Genomic DNA, 18,149 nt, shown 5'->3' on the forward strand with positions numbered 1-18,149 from the left:
GGCTGGGACACGTCCACTTCCAGGCCAGGCTGAGACTTCTAGGCCAGTCTTGGAGACTCACCTCTACACCCACCTGGCCTAGCCGCTGGCACACTGTACAAAGCGATCAAATTATATCGGAAATTCAGGGAAACAGAAGCCAGAATTTGGCCAGCCCTATTGGCGCCCCCTGTCAGTCTGCCTTAAACACAAATTCCAGATGCTGGTTGTGCTGCGGGTCCCCTATGGGAGAGGAGCCTCATGTGCCGCTGGAAGCTGCGGGCCTACAGAGTTTCACGTCCTCGGAGTGCCCCTTTTTTCTAATATATATTTATATTTAATATATTTAATAAAATTATATTTAACATAGATAATAGATTCATATTTAATATAAATAAATATAACATATATTTATAGTACAGTGAAGTGTCGAACACAATAGCATGCTCCCACTATGAGAGTAGTAATCAACTCTCTTTCAACACCACCCAGTCCCCCAAAAACCAGTAGCCGGGGCTTGCAGCTTTGCGACCTAGGTCCTGGGTGGCGACGCGGGGTCTGCAGGCTCCGTTCAGGACGTGGCACTAAGAAAGTCTGGAACGCTGGGATCGGGGGAGGGGTGCTGGGGCTGAGGCTCGAGGAGAACCTGCGGCTCCCGGGCCCGGACCGCTCTGGGTGCCCGGAGAGCCCCGCCCGCGGAGCTGGGGGCGGTGGGCTGCTCGGTGCCGCCTCCTCCGCAACTTTCTCAATCGCTCCGGGGTGAGAGAGGCGGGGTGAGGGGTGCGGTTAAAAGGAGCGGCGGCCGACAGGTGTCCAGGATCGCGGCGCTCTGCGCGCTCAGCTCTCCCAACTCGCAGCCAGCCGGCGGCGCTCCCGCCTACAGAGCGCAGCCTCCGCCGGGACCAGCGGCGACCAGCTCCAGTTCAGCCCGCGACCCACTCCGGACCAACCCAGGACCGGCCCGAGACCCACGCAGGACCTGCTCCTCCCAGGCAACAGCGCCTCGCCTCCTCTCGCCACCCAGCGCCGCGCGCTCCTCGGGACACAGGTGCGACAGCTTATCCGCGCCCCGGAGTCCCAGCGGTGTGGCCCGCGCTTGATCGCGACGCCCCGCCGAGTCTGGAGCGCGAGTCTCGGCCAGTAGGGACGCGTGAGGTGTGAGGCCGGGTGCGGGTCGCCGGGTCCTGGGAAACCGAGGCCCGAACGCCCTACGCCGTCCCCACGGGTAATCACCACCGGCGGATAGGGACCCGAGTCGCGATCGCGTTTCTGTGGCTGGAGCGGCTGGCCGGGCTGGGGATTGAACCCGGCTGCTCCCGCCGCGCTCGCTGCAGCGCACAGGGCAGGAAGCGTCAGCACTGCCTGAGCCGGGAGGTCCCGCACCACGCGGGGCGGGGAGGGACGCGGGGGCCAGGCCGTTCCAAGCGCGACTGCGACGTGTTGCCTGTGGTCCTTTGCTAGAATTTCCCACGAGGCCTCCTGGCCGCGTTGTCTGCCGCCATTGAAAGTTTTTAACTAACCGAAAGCTTAGCAGGAAAACTCGATTTCATTTGTTTAAGCTGGAGGCCTCCGTGGGAAGACACTGACCTTTACCACCTAAATCACTGGGGTGACGCGGGCGACCGCCCAAAACGAGCGTCCTGTAGCCGCTCCCGTGGGCTAGGGGACCCCAGCCTGCACTTGACGGGTGACTTTGATTGCTTCTCATTTTTCTTAAAAGCTTTTGAAGGGCTTGCGTTCAGGTGGGGCTCTGCAGCTGAAGGGAAGCGTTCCGACACAGACTCGCAGATGTGTGCTGCTGAGAAACGTGTCCATTGGGACTCTTGCATCAGCCCCATGGTGCTGCCTCACTGGAAGGGAGCATAAGCCTAAATGGGGCGAGTTGCCCCGGACTCTGGGACTGTCCTGAGAAGCCTGGCACAGTCCTGACTTCATTTACCCCGGAGTCCTTTGGGAACTATGGGCAAAGTTAGTTAGATTGTGAGAAAGTTGGAGGCTGAGATGGGGACAGCATATGGAGGTGTTCCGCCAGCTCCCCAAAGTACCCTTCAAAGCAAATAAGGGTCTCTCATATAAACATAATACAGATTATAAATAAGGAGAAGCTTAGCTTCTCCTTTTCAGGAGTTAGTTAAGGATTGACGATCCCCCACACTCTGACAGTGCTCCAGGAAATCTGCAGGTGACCCAGGCCAAGTGGGGACCTGCCTGTGACCTCTCTAGTCAGAGGCCAGGAGATCACCTCCTACACCACAGTTAAATATTGACAATTTCAGCCTGCTGTCTAGTACTGCAAGCCCCTTGTGAGATCAAATTTTAACCTCTCCCTTGTCTTGAAAGGGCCATTAAAACAAGCAGCTTCAGCCAGATGTGCCAGGGTCCACACCTATGACCCAGCAACTTGTTTTTCTCATGGTGTTTTCTCCTGGTCTTGTTTGTTCAGTCCTGCCAACCTTTTTCCCTGATTTTACTTTGTTTTGTTTTGTTTTTTATTTGGGTTTGCTTTGTTTTTCTCTCTTTTGGTGCTTTGTTTTTGTTTTTGTTTGTTTGTTTTTTGAGGCAGGATCTTCCTCTGCAACCCAAGTTTTCCGTAAGTTAGCACAATCCTCCTGCCTCAGCCTCCAGAGTTCTGGGATTATAGATGAGTAGTACTAACCTCGGTTTCGTGGAGTTAGAAGCCAACCTGAGTACCATAGCAAACTCAAACTTAGCAAATACTTTAAAGTAATTTTTATAAACAAGTGAGGATTTTATTCTGAAGTTCATTTTTCTCCACTGATAATAACTGGGTTAGTCTATGGATGCTATACGCAGGCAAAGGTCCTTGTCCCACTCACCCTTGAGTTCTGTATTTTGGGTCAGGTGTGTGGATGTTTATTTCAGTCAGTGTCCTGATCTCGACTCAGCGAGTAGACATGAAGAATAGAAGGTCTAATTCCAATCTGATTGTTTTGTTAAACTTAGAACACTGTTGTTTTTAATACTTTTGCTTGTTGGGGACAGACTACATGGAGCTGTGAGACCGTTCAAAGAGCGACCAGCTTCCCTGAGGGACTCGGAACAGTCTGGGTATAAATGGGTCAGGGCTCAACCTGCTCAGCCACTGTTTCTTCCTGTGGTGTTTGCACTTTCCAAGCTGCCTAGGACTCAATGTCTCACCAGTGTGTGTCAGCTCCTCTGACCAATGCACAGTTGAGTGGGTCCCATGAAGACCTTGGTGTTCTGCAGCAGCAAGTGGGACTTTCACCCTGAGCCGACTTAGGGGAGACAGGATGCAACCTGCCTACAGCAGGAGGGCAGGGAAGCTTTTAAGTAAGAGCAAGAGGGTTCATTACAGTTTGGAAGGGGTGGAAAGCAAGTGACTCATCAGGACAGTAGGAGGGTGGGATCTTGTCCGAAGAGGGGTTGATTGTGACAGGCAGGGTGGAGCCATGAATCAGTGAGGACAGCTCCTTCCCTGGGATGAAACAGAAGATCATTCCTTCATCCAGGACATAGTTAATACACCCCGTGTCACCCACGGCAGCTTTGCTTCTGAGCTGATGGTGAGATCTTTGGACCAGTAGCTGGGGAGCCACTGAACTAAATTCCCTGCCATTTTTCATAATTATTTATTTTAGAATCATGTCTAAGTTAAAACCAGAGTTCATAGTAGCGAAGCTCGCTTGCCACATGTATCAAAACAGATACAGAACATTAGTCAAACAGTTCCGACCTGACAGCGGAGTCATCAACCTGCTTGTAAAAACCTAAGCGCAAAGAGTTTTTTTTTTTTTTTTCCCTAATCCTCTTACACAGAAGAGGAGAGCAAGGTTTGTAGTGAGAGGTTAAGTTGAAGAATCTCAACTGTAAGTGTAACCATTAGGAATGACATATCACCTTGCCTCCCAAACCCGTGCATATTCAAATATTTTAAAGAACTGGTTTCAGCACTGGGTCATGTGGAATTTCACAAATCCTGTCATCTGAACTGGGCAGCTGTGCTCCTTGAGGTGAAGTTGGTCCAACCTCTTATCTATCACTGCAAAGCTCGGGGCTGCCAACACAGCCCGCTGAGTGACCTGTACGGAGATGGGAACATGTGAGGTGAACTTAGCCAGAACACAGTTTTGCCTTTAGACTAACAAGTACTTAGCTTTGGTGTACCCCTGTACCCACATCGTGGTTACGTGCTAAAGACTGGATGAATCCCTCGGCTGAACAAGTGTATTTTAGAGAACTGTACTAGAGAGCACACAGAAACATGTGGGAGATGGTTTGGGAACCACACCCTTAACCCTATGGCAAAGTAAGTTGTATTGTCACCACCCTAGAGGAGACTGTACCCAGAACAGAGCTAGGACCTGGCCAGACCAGTGAGTGATTCCTGTCTTGTGTTCATTTGTCGTTTGTAGTGCTACCTACCCAGAGGACAAGATGGATTGGGGCACGCTACAGAGTATCCTCGGGGGTGTCAACAAACACTCCACCAGCATCGGGAAAATCTGGCTGACCGTCCTGTTCATTTTCCGCATCATGATCCTCGTGGTGGCTGCCAAAGAAGTGTGGGGGGATGAGCAAGCCGATTTTATCTGCAACACGCTCCAGCCTGGCTGCAAGAACGTGTGCTACGACCACTACTTCCCCATCTCCCACATCCGACTCTGGGCCCTGCAGCTGATCTTCGTGTCCACGCCAGCCCTCCTGGTAGCCATGCATGTGGCGTACAGGAGACACGAAAAGAAACGCAAGTTCATGAAGGGAGAGATAAAGAATGAGTTTAAGGACATCGAAGAGATCAAAACCCAGAAGGTCCGTATCGAAGGGTCCCTGTGGTGGACCTACACCACCAGCATCTTCTTCCGGGTCATCTTCGAAGCTGTCTTCATGTATGTGTTTTACATCATGTACAATGGCTTCTTCATGCAGCGTCTGGTGAAATGCAATGCCTGGCCTTGTCCCAACACAGTGGACTGCTTCATTTCCAGGCCCACGGAAAAGACCGTCTTCACGGTCTTCATGATCGCAGTGTCTGGGATTTGCATTCTGCTAAATATCACAGAATTGTGCTATTTGTTCATTAGGTATTGTTCCGGAAAGTCAAAAAGACAAGTTTAAAGTAGTCCTGGCTGCTAGAGCAAAGATTGAGCAAAAGGATGAGGCAACCTGTGCTTAGCTATCAGAGCTCAGCCACCAGCATTTCCCAAGACAAACTTAAATGCCACCATCTGAAGTCCCCCATAGGCCTCACATGAAACTCCAGAGGCCTCCATGGGGCTCCCTTCCCCCAAAGCTCCAAACAAAGGCCCAATTCTACGCCTGTATTAGTCGGTTCTAAAGTTAGTTCCGCTGAGACCCCGTGCTGGTAGCGACTATTCTGGTAGGACACATTCACAGTTTAAACAAAGGATCTCACACTGTCTGTCTTCCTCAGAGGACAGGAGAGACAAGCCCAGTCCCAAGGAAGGTGCCCAGAAAGTTCACTGTGCCTCGCTTAAGGCTCCCTTCCCCAAGTTGCCCCCAGTTAATGGTAAAGAATCTCCACTCTGTCATTTGCTTTGATAGTTTAAGTCTGCAATAGTGGACAAAGTTATTTAATGCTTCAAGCACTGTGTACTTTTTTTTAAAACAAAAACCTTAAAATAAGATAGGTTCTTTTGTTCTCAAAGTGATCTGGAACCCATTATACATTCCTCCTATTTCAAAGGTTCAGTTTGTGATATGAGCGTGTAACCAGATCTCACAAGGTCTTTAAAACGTTGGTCTTTTGGTTATGGGGAATCTGCGGTGTGGCTGAGAGGCCATCTATGGTGTTCATCTTTTCATCTTCGGTGTGTTGAGTACAGGGCAGCAGTCTCACAACCTTCTCCCATGAGACAAACTGAAAGCTTTCCTGCTGGCTACTGACCAGAAGAGGCCTCGCTTAAAAAGCCCAAGTGTCATTTTGCATAAGAGACAGATAGGATATGCCAACCACTGCCACCCGCTCTGAGCCTAACCCAGCCCCTCCCTCCCTCCTGGCATTTGCCCGCTCTAGCTGTGGGATGTGGCCGCCAGCATCAGGAGACATTGACTTCATGAGTTCGCTTGGGAATTTCACTGCCATGGTATAATTTAATGGTGCAGAAACAAAATGGGGTGGAGGCAGGGAGATAACTTTTTTCAAAAAAATCAATGGAACTTCTAGACTCTAAATTCTGTTGATTGAAACTGAATTTTTCTACTTTGGAAGTCTGTTTGCTACCCTCTTCGTCATTGGCTTTCTTAACTGGAAACAGAAGTATGGCTATCTGGAAAGACTAGGAACTAGAGTTTAGGTCACTATGTTACTCTTCTAGGGCAAGTTGAACCTTAGCATTGCCATTATGCTTAATGTGTTTCCCACAAGATGGCACTCAACAGCTCCAACAGGGGGCATTCTTACTGCCAAGAATGGCATTGGGAAGACATTTTGTAACAATGAATAAGAGTTGTGGTTTCATGCTTGTCACTAAAGTAATTTTGTAAACTCTTAAATGTCATTTATTAAAATATGATTATTTTGTATACGTTAAAATTAAATAAGGTTTTTAACAGAATGCCAAATTTTAACTTAATCAATAGTAAGTCTTTCTTTGGGGGGGGGAGTTGCTGTGTTTTATCTTTGTTTTATCTTTATCACTGTGTCTCCCTGGCTGGCCTAGAACACAAAGATCCACCTGCCCTGACTCCCAAGTGCTGAGATTAAAGGTGCACACCTCCATGCCCAGCTATAGTAATTTGTGTATACATACATTTCATAGTTTATATTTTGCAGTATCCCCTGAGTTACCTACCCACTGTCCTGGGGTCCTTCTGCCTAGTTACAGAAAACTCCCTGTGGCTTGAAACATTGGTAAAGGTGGAGGGGCAGAGCACTGCTGCTCAAATCCTTTGCACCTCTAAGGGGCTCAGTGAGCCCCATCCTAAGGACTGTGAGGGGTGGGAGTTAGAACAGAGCCTGCAAATGCTAAGCCCCAGGAACAGGATCAGTCCAGAAGAATCCAGTTTAAGAGGTTCTTGGGCTCAGTGTGTACTTGTCGCTAAAGCACCTGTCTCCCATGTGTGAGTCCCCAGATTGGAGTACCAGCACCGCAGAAATAAACAAATAACACTCTTCATGTTTAAAAATTAAAATAGCATCCACGGTGAAGTCTTCAACATGAGAACCGTCCTCTGTGGAACTTTCCCAAGATGTCCTTTGTGTCTAAAAGAAGGTGGCCCATGAGACAGCTTTATGTCTCCTCGGTGTCTCTTCCCATGGGACATACCTTGTCAGGCAAGCCTGTCCCAGTTAAGTGACTGCCTACAAACAGTTCTCCCTGGACAGCACCAACACTTCCGTCCTTTAAGATACAAGCTTCCTATCGGAGGTTGTCAAAGACATTTTAAACATCAATAATTTTTTTATGGGGGACCATACACTCTTCACATAGCTTGAAAAGCATAAAACTCACCCCACTTCCAATCAAGTAATAGACGTGAAGAGTCTCCCACATGCCAGCGTGCCCTGTCCATACCCTGTTAAAAGAGCCCACAGCTTTTTAAATGGCTAGTTCCACTCCCACACATTATGAAGATTATCACTCTTAAGGTATTAAAAGACGGGGCCTAAATAATTACAAACCACCAGCAACCACTTCATAGGACAGACAGAGGTCTGGCCACAAGCTTGGAAATTAAAGCTCGACTTTTGAAATACGATTATCCTGAACTAGCAGTGGGCAATGCGTCTGTGGGGAGCAGCACTCTACGAGAGTGAGCTCTGAAGGTCAGAGGCGGTGCCCCTAACCTGTGTGGTATTCACTGACAAAGGAAACATGGTGCCATCTGCTGAGGGACAGCTTAGGCCCTGTAAGTGGGGCAGCGGGGTTCTGTTGGTTTCCTGGGCCTACGCTGCCTCAGGTAGCAGGGTTTCTAAGATGACTCAGCAGAGAGCAGCTTGCCCATGCTGAGAAGATCACAGCCCGTAGAAGGGAGCTCCCTGCTTCCCCTGGCCTCGGTTTCCTCACTCATAGTGGGCTTCTCAAATACTTCCCAAGCCTGGGGAAATCAATGGGGTGATTTACATAGACGCTGTCCTCCCCCTAGGACAGGAGTGTGATACTACCATAGTCTCTCCCACTCAATAGACCCTGAGGGAGATGGTGAATGACGTCTTAGAAAGGAATGTCTCCAGCAAAGCTCAATTAACTGGGTGCTTGGGAAAGTGCATGTTGACACTGAAATAAGCATGGCATGGTGGCCTCAGAGACCAGTCACCCCAGGAGGGGAAGGCGGGCTGGGAGCACACACTGTAGCAAAGACAAGTGACAGCTGTGTCGTTCCGTAACTCAAGAAAACCAATGGCTGGAGAGTAAGCAGCTTAGTGCCAAAATGCCTCACACGGCCTACCACGCATGAGCAGTAGTTCCAGTTCCAGTCTTGGATAAAGTAAATCGGAATGGTGGGTGGAGATGCAGGCCTGTAATCTCAACACCTAGGAGGTGAAGCCGGGAGAATCTGAAGTTCAAGGTCATCCTCAGGGATGTACTTAGTTCAAAGCCAGCCTGCATTTCATGAGACTCTGACTCAAAACAGCAAATAAATAAATAAATAAATGGCTAAATAAATACAAATAAGTGACTAGAAAGGAGAATCAGTACTGACTGCAACAAAGGCTGATACAAGTTTGTCCAGTCAGGGTCTCTGTACTACCTAACAGACAGAGGCCAAGTCTTGCCCCCTTTCATCTCCACGGCAACATAAAAAGCCATAGGCCATCACCTTTATTCCCGTGGAGGGGCACTGGGGGGTGTCAAGAAGGCGCAGCTCGGAAAACTGTCGAGATCAAAGGCTAGTAAGTGTAGTCCAAGCTCATGGAGGTTATGTGGACTGGCCTGGAGTTCCTCTAGGCTACTTCCCTCCCACACCTAACCCTAACTCCACAGTCCCCCACCCACATCTTTTGTAATCCTGCTGGAGTCCATGGTGTAACCACGGCCTTACAAGATTTCAAAGTCCATTCCTCACATCCTCATGGTGTTTTTTCATCAACTGATATTTACTGAGCACCAACCAACTAAGTACCAGACACTATTAGTCCCTGGGACTGAAGCTGATTTTTAAAAAAGTTGAGCCTTTATACTGAAGGAGGCTGGATATCAACAAATCCCAAGATTCTCTCTGCTGTGGGCCAGCGCCACAGCAAAAAGAGAGAGCAGGGAATGTCAGGCATCAGGGAATGGTACCCATACCTGTTAGTGTGGATTGGTCACTTGATGTGGGATACCATTATTGGTTACTGAATAAAGCTGCTTTGGCCTATGGTAGGGCAGAACATAGTCAGGCTGGAAGAGATATATAGAGTAGCTGCCAAAGGAGAAGGACACACGGGAACCTCACCAGTAGGCTACAACTTCATACACAGAATAATAGAAATGCATTAATTTAAGATGTAAGAGTTAGTTAATAAGAAGCCTGAGCTAGTAGACCAAACAGTATTTGTAATTAATATAGTTTTATGTGATTATTCGGGTCTGGGCAGTCAGGAAACGAATGAGCAGTCTCTGTTTACAAGTGGTGCCATGTGGGGCAACTACATCCACACAAAACCTGAGAGAGCTTGGGAAGAAATTCTAGACACAAAAGAACAGAGTTAAACACGGTTTCTTGGTAGCAGCATTTTTTCGGGTGGACTCTGTTTGCTAGAGTCAAGCAGAGCCGCAACTCCTTTAAGAGAAGACTTTTTGACTCAGCATTAGCAGCAAAAATTGTGCAGTTTCTTTAAGAGCCACCTTCCTGGTTCATGCTGGTGCAGTTACAGAGGATTTAAATGGGGTTTGTAAGCAGAATGCTACTAGTTACTTAATGGCAACATAGACCCGTGTGTCACAGAGCTGAGGGTGAGCATACCTCCACCATGTTGGATTGGGAAGGGTCAGAAGGCAAAGCAGCCTTAGTCCTACACATGCAGCTTAGCATTTTAAGAAGTGTTCCTGGTGAGAAAATGATTACAGATGTGCGATAAAGACAGATTCAGATAAAAATAAACCTCTGAACAGGTTACAGTGTGTTTAAAAAATGTATGTAGGCTTGGGACAGAGAGGGAAAAGAGTATAGATAGTTAGAAAAAGAAGTACAGGCAGTTATAGATTAAAGGAGTAAAGATAATAAAATAAATAGTAAAAAGAGGAAACAAGTGAGCAGTCTCCGCTTACAGTCACTCTTGGACGTAACCTAGCGGAAACAGTAACAAGGAAACATCTGCCTCGGGGCAGGGAGACAAAAAGGCTGGGAGTGAATTCTAGGAATCAGGGGATGCAAGAAGATGGTGGGGCCAAAAATAGAGCTGGCCTGTCGACATGAGAACAAGCCAGCCACCAGGAGGATATATGACCCTGAGTCTCTTCCACGCTGCTCCTGCATCGGCCTCCTTGCCACACCTGCTCTGTACCCAGCCTTGCTCTGCCCTCTTGGAACAGAACTATTCTCCCCTTGAGCATTCTGCAGAGAGCTGAGGATAGATCCACGTTCAGCCCAAACTTGATTCCTTGGGTTGATCGTTCTCATTCAACATCAGGCAATTGCTGCATCGGGCCTTAGTAAGTACTAGCCGGTTTAAGCTTCTCCAAGAATGAACAAAACACAACTGTGATCCGCAGGCTATGATTAGGACCAGGAGTTCTCTCCCCAAGCCTCTTGGTGCACGGGTGACCCACCACAGGGGGTGGCACTCAGGATGGTGCCACTCTAGGCGTGATGCTGTTGTCCTAATTCCAGTCCAACCTTTTAACGCACTGTCACCTCTGCTCATTGTTCAATGAGAAGGCAACTGTCACTTGTGTGAATGTTAATATATAGACATATTTTTATTTCAAATTAAATAAACCAGAGGTGTATAAAGGCAGAAGTGGAACCCAGCCTCACTCTTGCCCAGAATTCTCACTTATCCGTAGCTCAGCCTATAAGCTTCCGGTGTTTCCCATACAGTCGTGTCTACAACTCCAACAACAGTGGTTTAGTTTGAATGTCTTCATGATGGTGCCACAGTGCATCTAATAGAAACTAAAGTTCACATTGAAATGTGGCCCCTTGCCTGGGCTACAGCACTGTTGGGTCTGATCCCCTTTCTTGTCTGGACAACAGCAGTAACTGGAGCTCCCAATTAGCCTTGAGATCATGAGGAAACCCCAGCACTCCACAGTGTGCTGTGAAACCCCAGCACTCCACAGTGTGCTGTGAAACCCCAGCACTCCACAGTGTGCTGTGTAACTGCGCTAAACACTCAGTAAAGTGAGTGCATTCATCACAGTTGTTTTGTTTTTCAATACAGGGTTTCTCTGTGTAGCCCTGGCAGCCCTGGAACTTGCCCAGGCTGGCCTTGAACTCAGAGATCCACCTGTCTCTGCTTCCTGAGTGAGTGCTGATGTTGAAGGTGTGTGCACCACCACTCCTCCTGAGTGCTGGTGTTGAAGGTGTGTGCACCACCACCCCTCCTGAGTGCTGGTGTTGAAGGTGTGTGCACCGCCACCCCTCCTGAGTGCTGGTGTTGAAGGTGTGTGCACCGCCACCCCTCCTGAGTGCTGGTGTTGAAGGTGTGTGCACCGCCACTGCCCGGCGAATAATAACATTTTCACTTCAGAATTTCTTCACCTCCCAATGAGGTTGTAGGCTATAATCCTATATTAGTCAAAGACCACCTGTCCTTGTACACTCGTGTATACAAAATAAGAATTTGCATGGTTTATGTTCTCATTTCTACATTTTTATTACATTGATTGATTGATTGATTTTTGCCTGTGTATGGGAGAGTAGGTAAGTGCTATGACTTGTGTGTTTAGGTCAGAGGACAACCTGGTAAAGTCAGTTCTCCACCATGCAGGTTCCAGGGATTGAACCCAGATCTTCAGGCTTGGAGGCAAGTGCTTTACCAACTGAGCCATCTCACCTGTCCTTTGTTTATATACATTTCTAAGCTCAGTTTTTCTGTGATACTTCCTGCTTAGTGATGTGTCTTGGGACTCTTCCCAGGTCAGTATATTTAAATATTTGTTCTGTGTATAATAACTGTCTCCTTGCTAAAAGACAGCTATATTTTCCCCCAGTTTTCACAAAAAACATCCTCCCCCTTCCCTAACAAAGCAGATTTCCCATTTGGAGAGTGAGTCTAACCTGTTCATTTCACCTGTTCTCGCAGGCTTTGGCCTCTGCCTTCTGTTTATTAGCAGTTCCTTCAGACTGTAGAGTATCTGTCAGTGTAAGGAGCGTGATTTCTCGCCGTCACTTAAGACAATAAAAAGTGTCGAATGCGGACTGCCACCAAAGACTCCCTCCTGGTGCCATGTGGGTCACTCACCTGCTAGGTTTGAGTGTGGACTTTGTGGCACCTAGTTTGCAGGCTTCTGTGTTAATACGAGGAGACTGTGGCAGCGTTTTTTCAAGCATTTTGCAAAAGCCCCTGATCTTGTCTGTCATACCGTGAGCCATTTAAAAAGGGCCGTTTATTAAGACCTTCCTGTGATCTCAAGCACGAAGAAGAGAGCAGAAGGGAGTCACCACGTAGGAAGATGCAGAAGTGGCTGCTGTACCGTGTGCATCAGAGGGCTTTGACGGGTGAGCCAAAGCTTACAAGATCTCAGGAGCTAACCAGCTTCATGTTTTGGGCTGAATTCTGTGGGCCCTGGGGAACGGCTTCGTAAAAGCTGACTCGTGAAAGACCACTAACTTTAAGGGAAGACCTGAGACTCGTGGTTAGTTTGGTCTTTTTTGCTTGCTTGTTTCTGTGAGAAGCTCAACTCCTTTCACTAGTTATTATCATTTATAACTGTCTGAAGGAGTTGAACCTGCAGTCTGATGGAAAGCCGCTCTCTCTGCTGCCATCTGCAGCCCATTGGGGGTAATTGCATAGTATCGCCTCCCTGCAATTCCCTTGAGCAGGATATTCCTCAGCCTGAACATTGCCCCCTCCACAGGAATCTCTGTGTTCCCACTGCTCTGGGGTTTGCATTTTCAGTTCATAGATATCTACCTGCTCTTGTTGTGTTAGAAAGACGATAAAAGGAAACAGGGAGTTTATACACAGTATTTCCTCACAAACGGGACAAACGAAGACAGTCCTAGCCACTTCGTGTGGCCTCGTGGCTGTTCTTAGCCTCACACAGCCTCTGAAGTCGGCTCTTCCTCTGGCTTCGATTCTAAAAGTCCCACTATGGATCATAACTGTAATGAAGCCGGCCTACTTCTTTCTCACATTCCCTTACACTACTGTCAATAGCTAACATCAAAGCGGTACCTCTCTAAAGAGCCAGCATTCTTTGGTTTTCTGCTGTCTGGGGTAGGGAGTAGAGCTCAGGGCCTCACACAGGCCTTGCATGTGGCCTACCCCAGCGTCCTTTATCGTCTCAAGGGCAGAAGTCACCACTCAAAAATCCCAGCACTTGGGAGGCAGAGGCAGGCCGGATCTCTGTGAGTTCGAGACCAGCCTGGTCTACAGAGCTAGTTCCAGGACAGGCTCCAAAACCACAGAGAAACCCTGTCTCGAAAAACGAAAGAAAAAAAAAATTCCAGGCCTTTCACAAATGTGACATTTACTTCTCAAGACCTTAAAAAATGAGCCTGAGAAAATTCTAAATCATAATTGCTCAAGAAAACATTTTTTTCCTACTTACCAAACTTTTTCCAAAAAAAAAAGTAATCTCAGTTGAACAGATTTGTAAACCCCATTTCAGAGAGTCCCTGCTAGCACCTACCCAGGTGTCCATTACCAAAATGCGCTCTATCCGCAGAAGAGAATCCTTCCACTCTAAAAACGAAGGAGAGTCTGGCTCGTGTGACCTGGATGAACTTTGAGGACATCAGGCTAAGTTTAAGGAGGCCAGATGCAAAAGGACAACCATCCTGGTGTTCGTCACACAGCAGTAACGTAAACCTCACACTTAACAACAGTAGAGATGACAGTTTCTTTAACTGTTCTTTCCACGATGCTTTCATGAGGAGAGAAAGATCTCTTTTCTCTGCGCAAGCGTCAGTAGATGGTCCACGCTCGCTGAGATGTAATCTGACACATCAGAGAGCACCGTTGACATCTCTGCCTTCCTTTATTAGTGCCTTGCTACACCAAACCCTAAAGCCCATATAAATGAACCATGAGCACTAAACAATTAAAACAAGTCAGAGCAGGAAGCTAAGGCTTGCCCAGCCTCGTGAAAAACAACCACCTTCCAGTCTGGTCAAGTTCTCTAAGGGAGAAATACCAGAAAATCATCCTGCCTCTCATTCATGAGACAGCCAGAAGTGACCTTTGCACATCTCAAAGCTACCAAGAGAATTCTTGGAAGACTACAATGAGTAGAACATTGTGAGCAAATATTATTCTCAAATAATATTGATTAAAATGGGGTCTTGCCCCCATGGCAGCCTTCCAAAGTCCCAGTTCTCCAGGTTCCTGGTTTGTTAAGCCCACAACAACTAATTTCCCAAATCTGGAATGGATTCATGTTTATGTTTATGTCCGTGATCTGATTTGGAAATCTCTATTTCTATCCAATCGAGAAACAGAAGTTTTAATAGTCTTAAGAACTTCTATATCCACAAGTATGTAAGAGATTGCAACCACCAAACATAGCCAATTACCTGAGTTTAATTCCTTCACCCCAACTCCTGCAAGTTGTCCCCTGACCTCTGCACACAGGCTAGAACACACGTGTGTACATGTACACACAAATAAATAAAAGTAATAAAAGAAAAATTTGAAATCTATGCCTGAGCTTCCAAAATAACACTCCCAATTCTCCTGTAAGTGGCAACCTGAACCTTCCCCTCCCCCCTCCTTTACCTTCCCCTCCCCCTCCTTTACCTTCCCCTCCCCTTCCTTTACCTTCCCCAACCTCTCCTCCTTTATCTTTCCTTTCCTTTCCTCTCCTTCCCTTTCCAATATTTTTCTTCCCTTTCTTTTTCTTGTCTTTTCTGGGAACAAACATTCTACCACTGAGTTACCCCCAGCCCTGTTTTATTTTATTTTTTTACTTTGAGACACAGTCTCACTAGTTGCTTGGGCTGGCGGCCTTGAACTCACTCCACAGCTCAGGTAGGCTTTGAACAATCAGTCCTCCTGCCTCAGCTTCCTGAACAGCTAGAATATTGGCCTTTGCCATCAGGCCCCACTAACAATTAAGTTTGTATGGAAAGCAGGATATGGACACCTCTTATTGCTAGCACTTGCTTATTTGCTAGCTTGCCTGCTTGCTCGCTTGCTTTTCCTCTTGGCTCATTCTGCATTCTGGGGCAGGGAGAGGAGGGGATGGGGTCTGGGTGCAGTCAGGGCAGTGGTACTCAACCTGTGGGTCAGGACCCCTTTGGAGTCACATATCAGATACAATGCACATCAGATATTTACATTATGATTCATAACAGGAGCAAAGTTACAGTTATGAAGTAGCAATGAAATAATTTTATGGTTGGGGTCCCCACAATATGAGGAACTGTATTAAAGGGCTGCAGCATTAGGAAGGTTGAGAACCATTGAGTTGGGGTGAGAGGGGGCCAGGGCATATCTATGCTATGTTATGGGAGAGTGAGGATGAATTCTTTGAAAGAAAGAAAGAAAGAAAGAAAGAAAGAAAGAAAGAAAGAAAGAAAGAAAGGAAGGAAGGAAGGAAGGAAGGGAAAGAAAGGCATGATAAATGTTCACAATTAATTCTATGAGTTACTTGTGTTTGTCCAAAATGTTATAAAATGACATTATTCCATTTATCTATGCGACTGAGTAGAAAAGCCCAGACAGTTTATGAGAAAGCTTAACTGAGTCTCAGGATGACTTAATGGAAAAAATGTGAAATCAGCTGGGCTCTGAAGGAGTTAGGAAGCCTTCTAAACTCACGCCTGGAGCCTTGTAGGATTAAGGAGGCCATGCAGACAGAGTGAGGAGGCCACATCATGTATCATGGTGGGGGGCAATGGACCCCGACAGTGCTGAGTCCTGAGCAGAAGGTTGCTGGGCGTGGGGGAGCCTGTCCATCATCACAGCCCTCCTGACTGGACAGCAGGAGGATCAAGAGTTCAAGGTTATCCTTGACTGAATAGTAAGTTTAAAGCCAGCCCAGGCTACATAGCAGAGGGCCGAGGATTACAGAGATGAAAAATGCTCATGCCTGAGTGGTGGGAAACAGAAACGAAGTGACCAGGGCACCCATGTTGAGACTGAGCTAAAGCATGTTGAAAATGAGTCCGGTGCAAAGTGGGGAAATAAGGCAGGGCATTAGAAAGACTCGGCAGGAATTCGTGACACATGATCAGGGCTAAGGGCTAGGGGCAGGGCTCAGTGGCAGAGGCTCTGCTCAGTGTGCAAGACGCCCTGTGTTCCACCCCAGCACCGCAGAACACAAAAACCTCAGGGCTAGAAATATGCATGAGGGCAGGCATCCTACGGGCTTCTGTCTGGGGGTCATGAGTAGACACAACCTTTGAAAGCAAACAGGAGAGCAGGCAGGAGAGGTGGCAAGGTCTGAGTTCAGAGTGAGAATGCCAGGGACCAGGAAAGAGAAGACAGAAAACTGAACTCTGAACCTTCTCTACAGTCAGAAAAGGCGGTAGGATCCCACAGCGCTACATTGTAACAGTACCAAATGTTTTAATTGTTGGGTAAAGCAAGGGACAATGGCAGGGAGTAGGGACTATCCCTGATGGGACCCTTAGGGAGCCTGGCTGAGGCAGCTACAGTGAGTGACAGCCTCCCTGAAGAGAAGCTTCTAGAACTGCTAGCCCAGCCACAATGTTGGGACAGGTGTACCCTATAACTGTCAATCATTAGTTAAACCACAGTGAGACAGGCAAAGTCCGGCGAAAGGCAGGTGCTGAGGGCATTCTGGTTAGGAATGGTGCCGGAGGAGCTTGTGGACCGAGCTCAGGCAGCAGGAATGAAGTCGGAGGTGAGGCTGGGGGCCACTCTGTCGAGCTAGAACTAGAGGACACTGGTTAGGCAGATGGACATCTGTAGTCCATAGCACTGCAAAGCAGAATCACAAAGAAATACGGCTCGTAGCTCTTTGGGTGGCTTACCAGAAGGACAGGATAACCAGTGCCGATATGTGGGCACAGAGGGACCCTTGCACAGCTTTGGTGGGAAATGCAAATAATACAGCCGTTGTGAAAGCCGCATGGGAATATCTCAACAATGAAAAGTAGCGGGGAGTGCAGTCCTGAAGGGTATGAAATCGATATGGCAGATGGCAGACACATTTGCATTTCCATGTTTACTGTAGCTCGACTCACAGACAGAGAATCAACACATGAGTCCACCCACTGAGAGATGGGTGAAGAAAAACACATTATGAACACACAGTGGACAGAGCCCGTGAGATGGACTCAGCACGTAAGGGCAGCCTGCCACCAAGCCTGATGACCCAGGTTCAATTCCTGGAACCCACACGGCATAAGGAGAAAACACTCCCACAAGTTGTCCACTCACCTGTGTGCCACGGCATGCACAGACATACTTTTAAAAGTATGTACAGGCCAGGCGGTGGTGGCACACGCCTTTAATCCCAGCACTCGGGAGGCAGAGGCAGGTGGATCTCTGTGAGTTCAAGGCCAGCCTGGTCTACAAGAGCTAGTTCCAGGACAGGAACCAAAAGCTACGGAGAAACCCTGTCTCGAAAATCCAAAAAAATAAAATAAATTTAAAAAAAATAAAATAAAATAAAAAATAAAAGTATGTACAATTTGTGTGTTTATATATCAACTAAAAATAAATTTCTAGGAATGGAGGCACATAGTCTATGACTTGGGAGGGGGTAAGTCGGAGGATTAAAATTTTAAGGTTGTCCTTAGCTGCAGTGAATTCGAGAGCAGTCTGGGATACATGAGACCCTGTCTCAAAAGCATAAATAAATGTATTGATTTATTTCAATTTAAAAACAATTATAAAACAGAAATTCTGTCCTTTGGAAACACAGATAAACCTGGAGGACAATGTGAAGTGAAATAAGCCAGCCACAGAACAGCAGCTATTGAGTGAGGTCTGAGAACTGTTTCAAGAGATTCATTTAACAGAAGTAGAAAATGAGGTACTAGTCACCAGATGCTGGGGACTGTGCGGTGTGGGAAAGATGGGAAGGTGAGTCCAGGATGCCACGCTACACACAGTACAGTAGGCGACCGACTATAGCCACCTCTTCTGGGACTGGTACACAGCT

The 18,149-nt window shown here is 47.5% G+C and overlaps 1 protein-coding gene across 2 annotated transcripts; it reads left to right on the top strand.

Annotated features, from left to right (window-relative positions):
- The first annotated feature begins 764 nt into the window (after positions 1-764).
- Positions 765-6,530, top strand: Gjb2 (gap junction protein beta 2). Of its 2 annotated transcripts, none has more exons than XM_057786090.1 (2): positions 765-1,027; positions 4,374-6,530. In XM_057786090.1, exon 2 carries the CDS (start codon positions 4,396-4,398, stop codon positions 5,074-5,076), a length of 681 nt encoding a protein of 226 aa, XP_057642073.1. In that variant the 5' UTR covers positions 765-1,027; positions 4,374-4,395; the 3' UTR covers positions 5,077-6,530. The 2 variants fall into 2 exon arrangements, with proteins under 2 accessions (XP_057642073.1, XP_057642074.1); XM_057786091.1 differs by lacking the exon at positions 765-1,027 and adding an exon at positions 1,116-1,134.
- Positions 6,531-18,149: the final 11,619 nt, after the last annotated feature.

The sequence above is a fragment of the Chionomys nivalis genome, chromosome 12 (assembly GCF_950005125.1).
Source record: "Chionomys nivalis chromosome 12, mChiNiv1.1, whole genome shotgun sequence".
In the NCBI taxonomy this organism is placed as follows: domain Eukaryota; kingdom Metazoa; phylum Chordata; class Mammalia; order Rodentia; family Cricetidae; genus Chionomys; species Chionomys nivalis.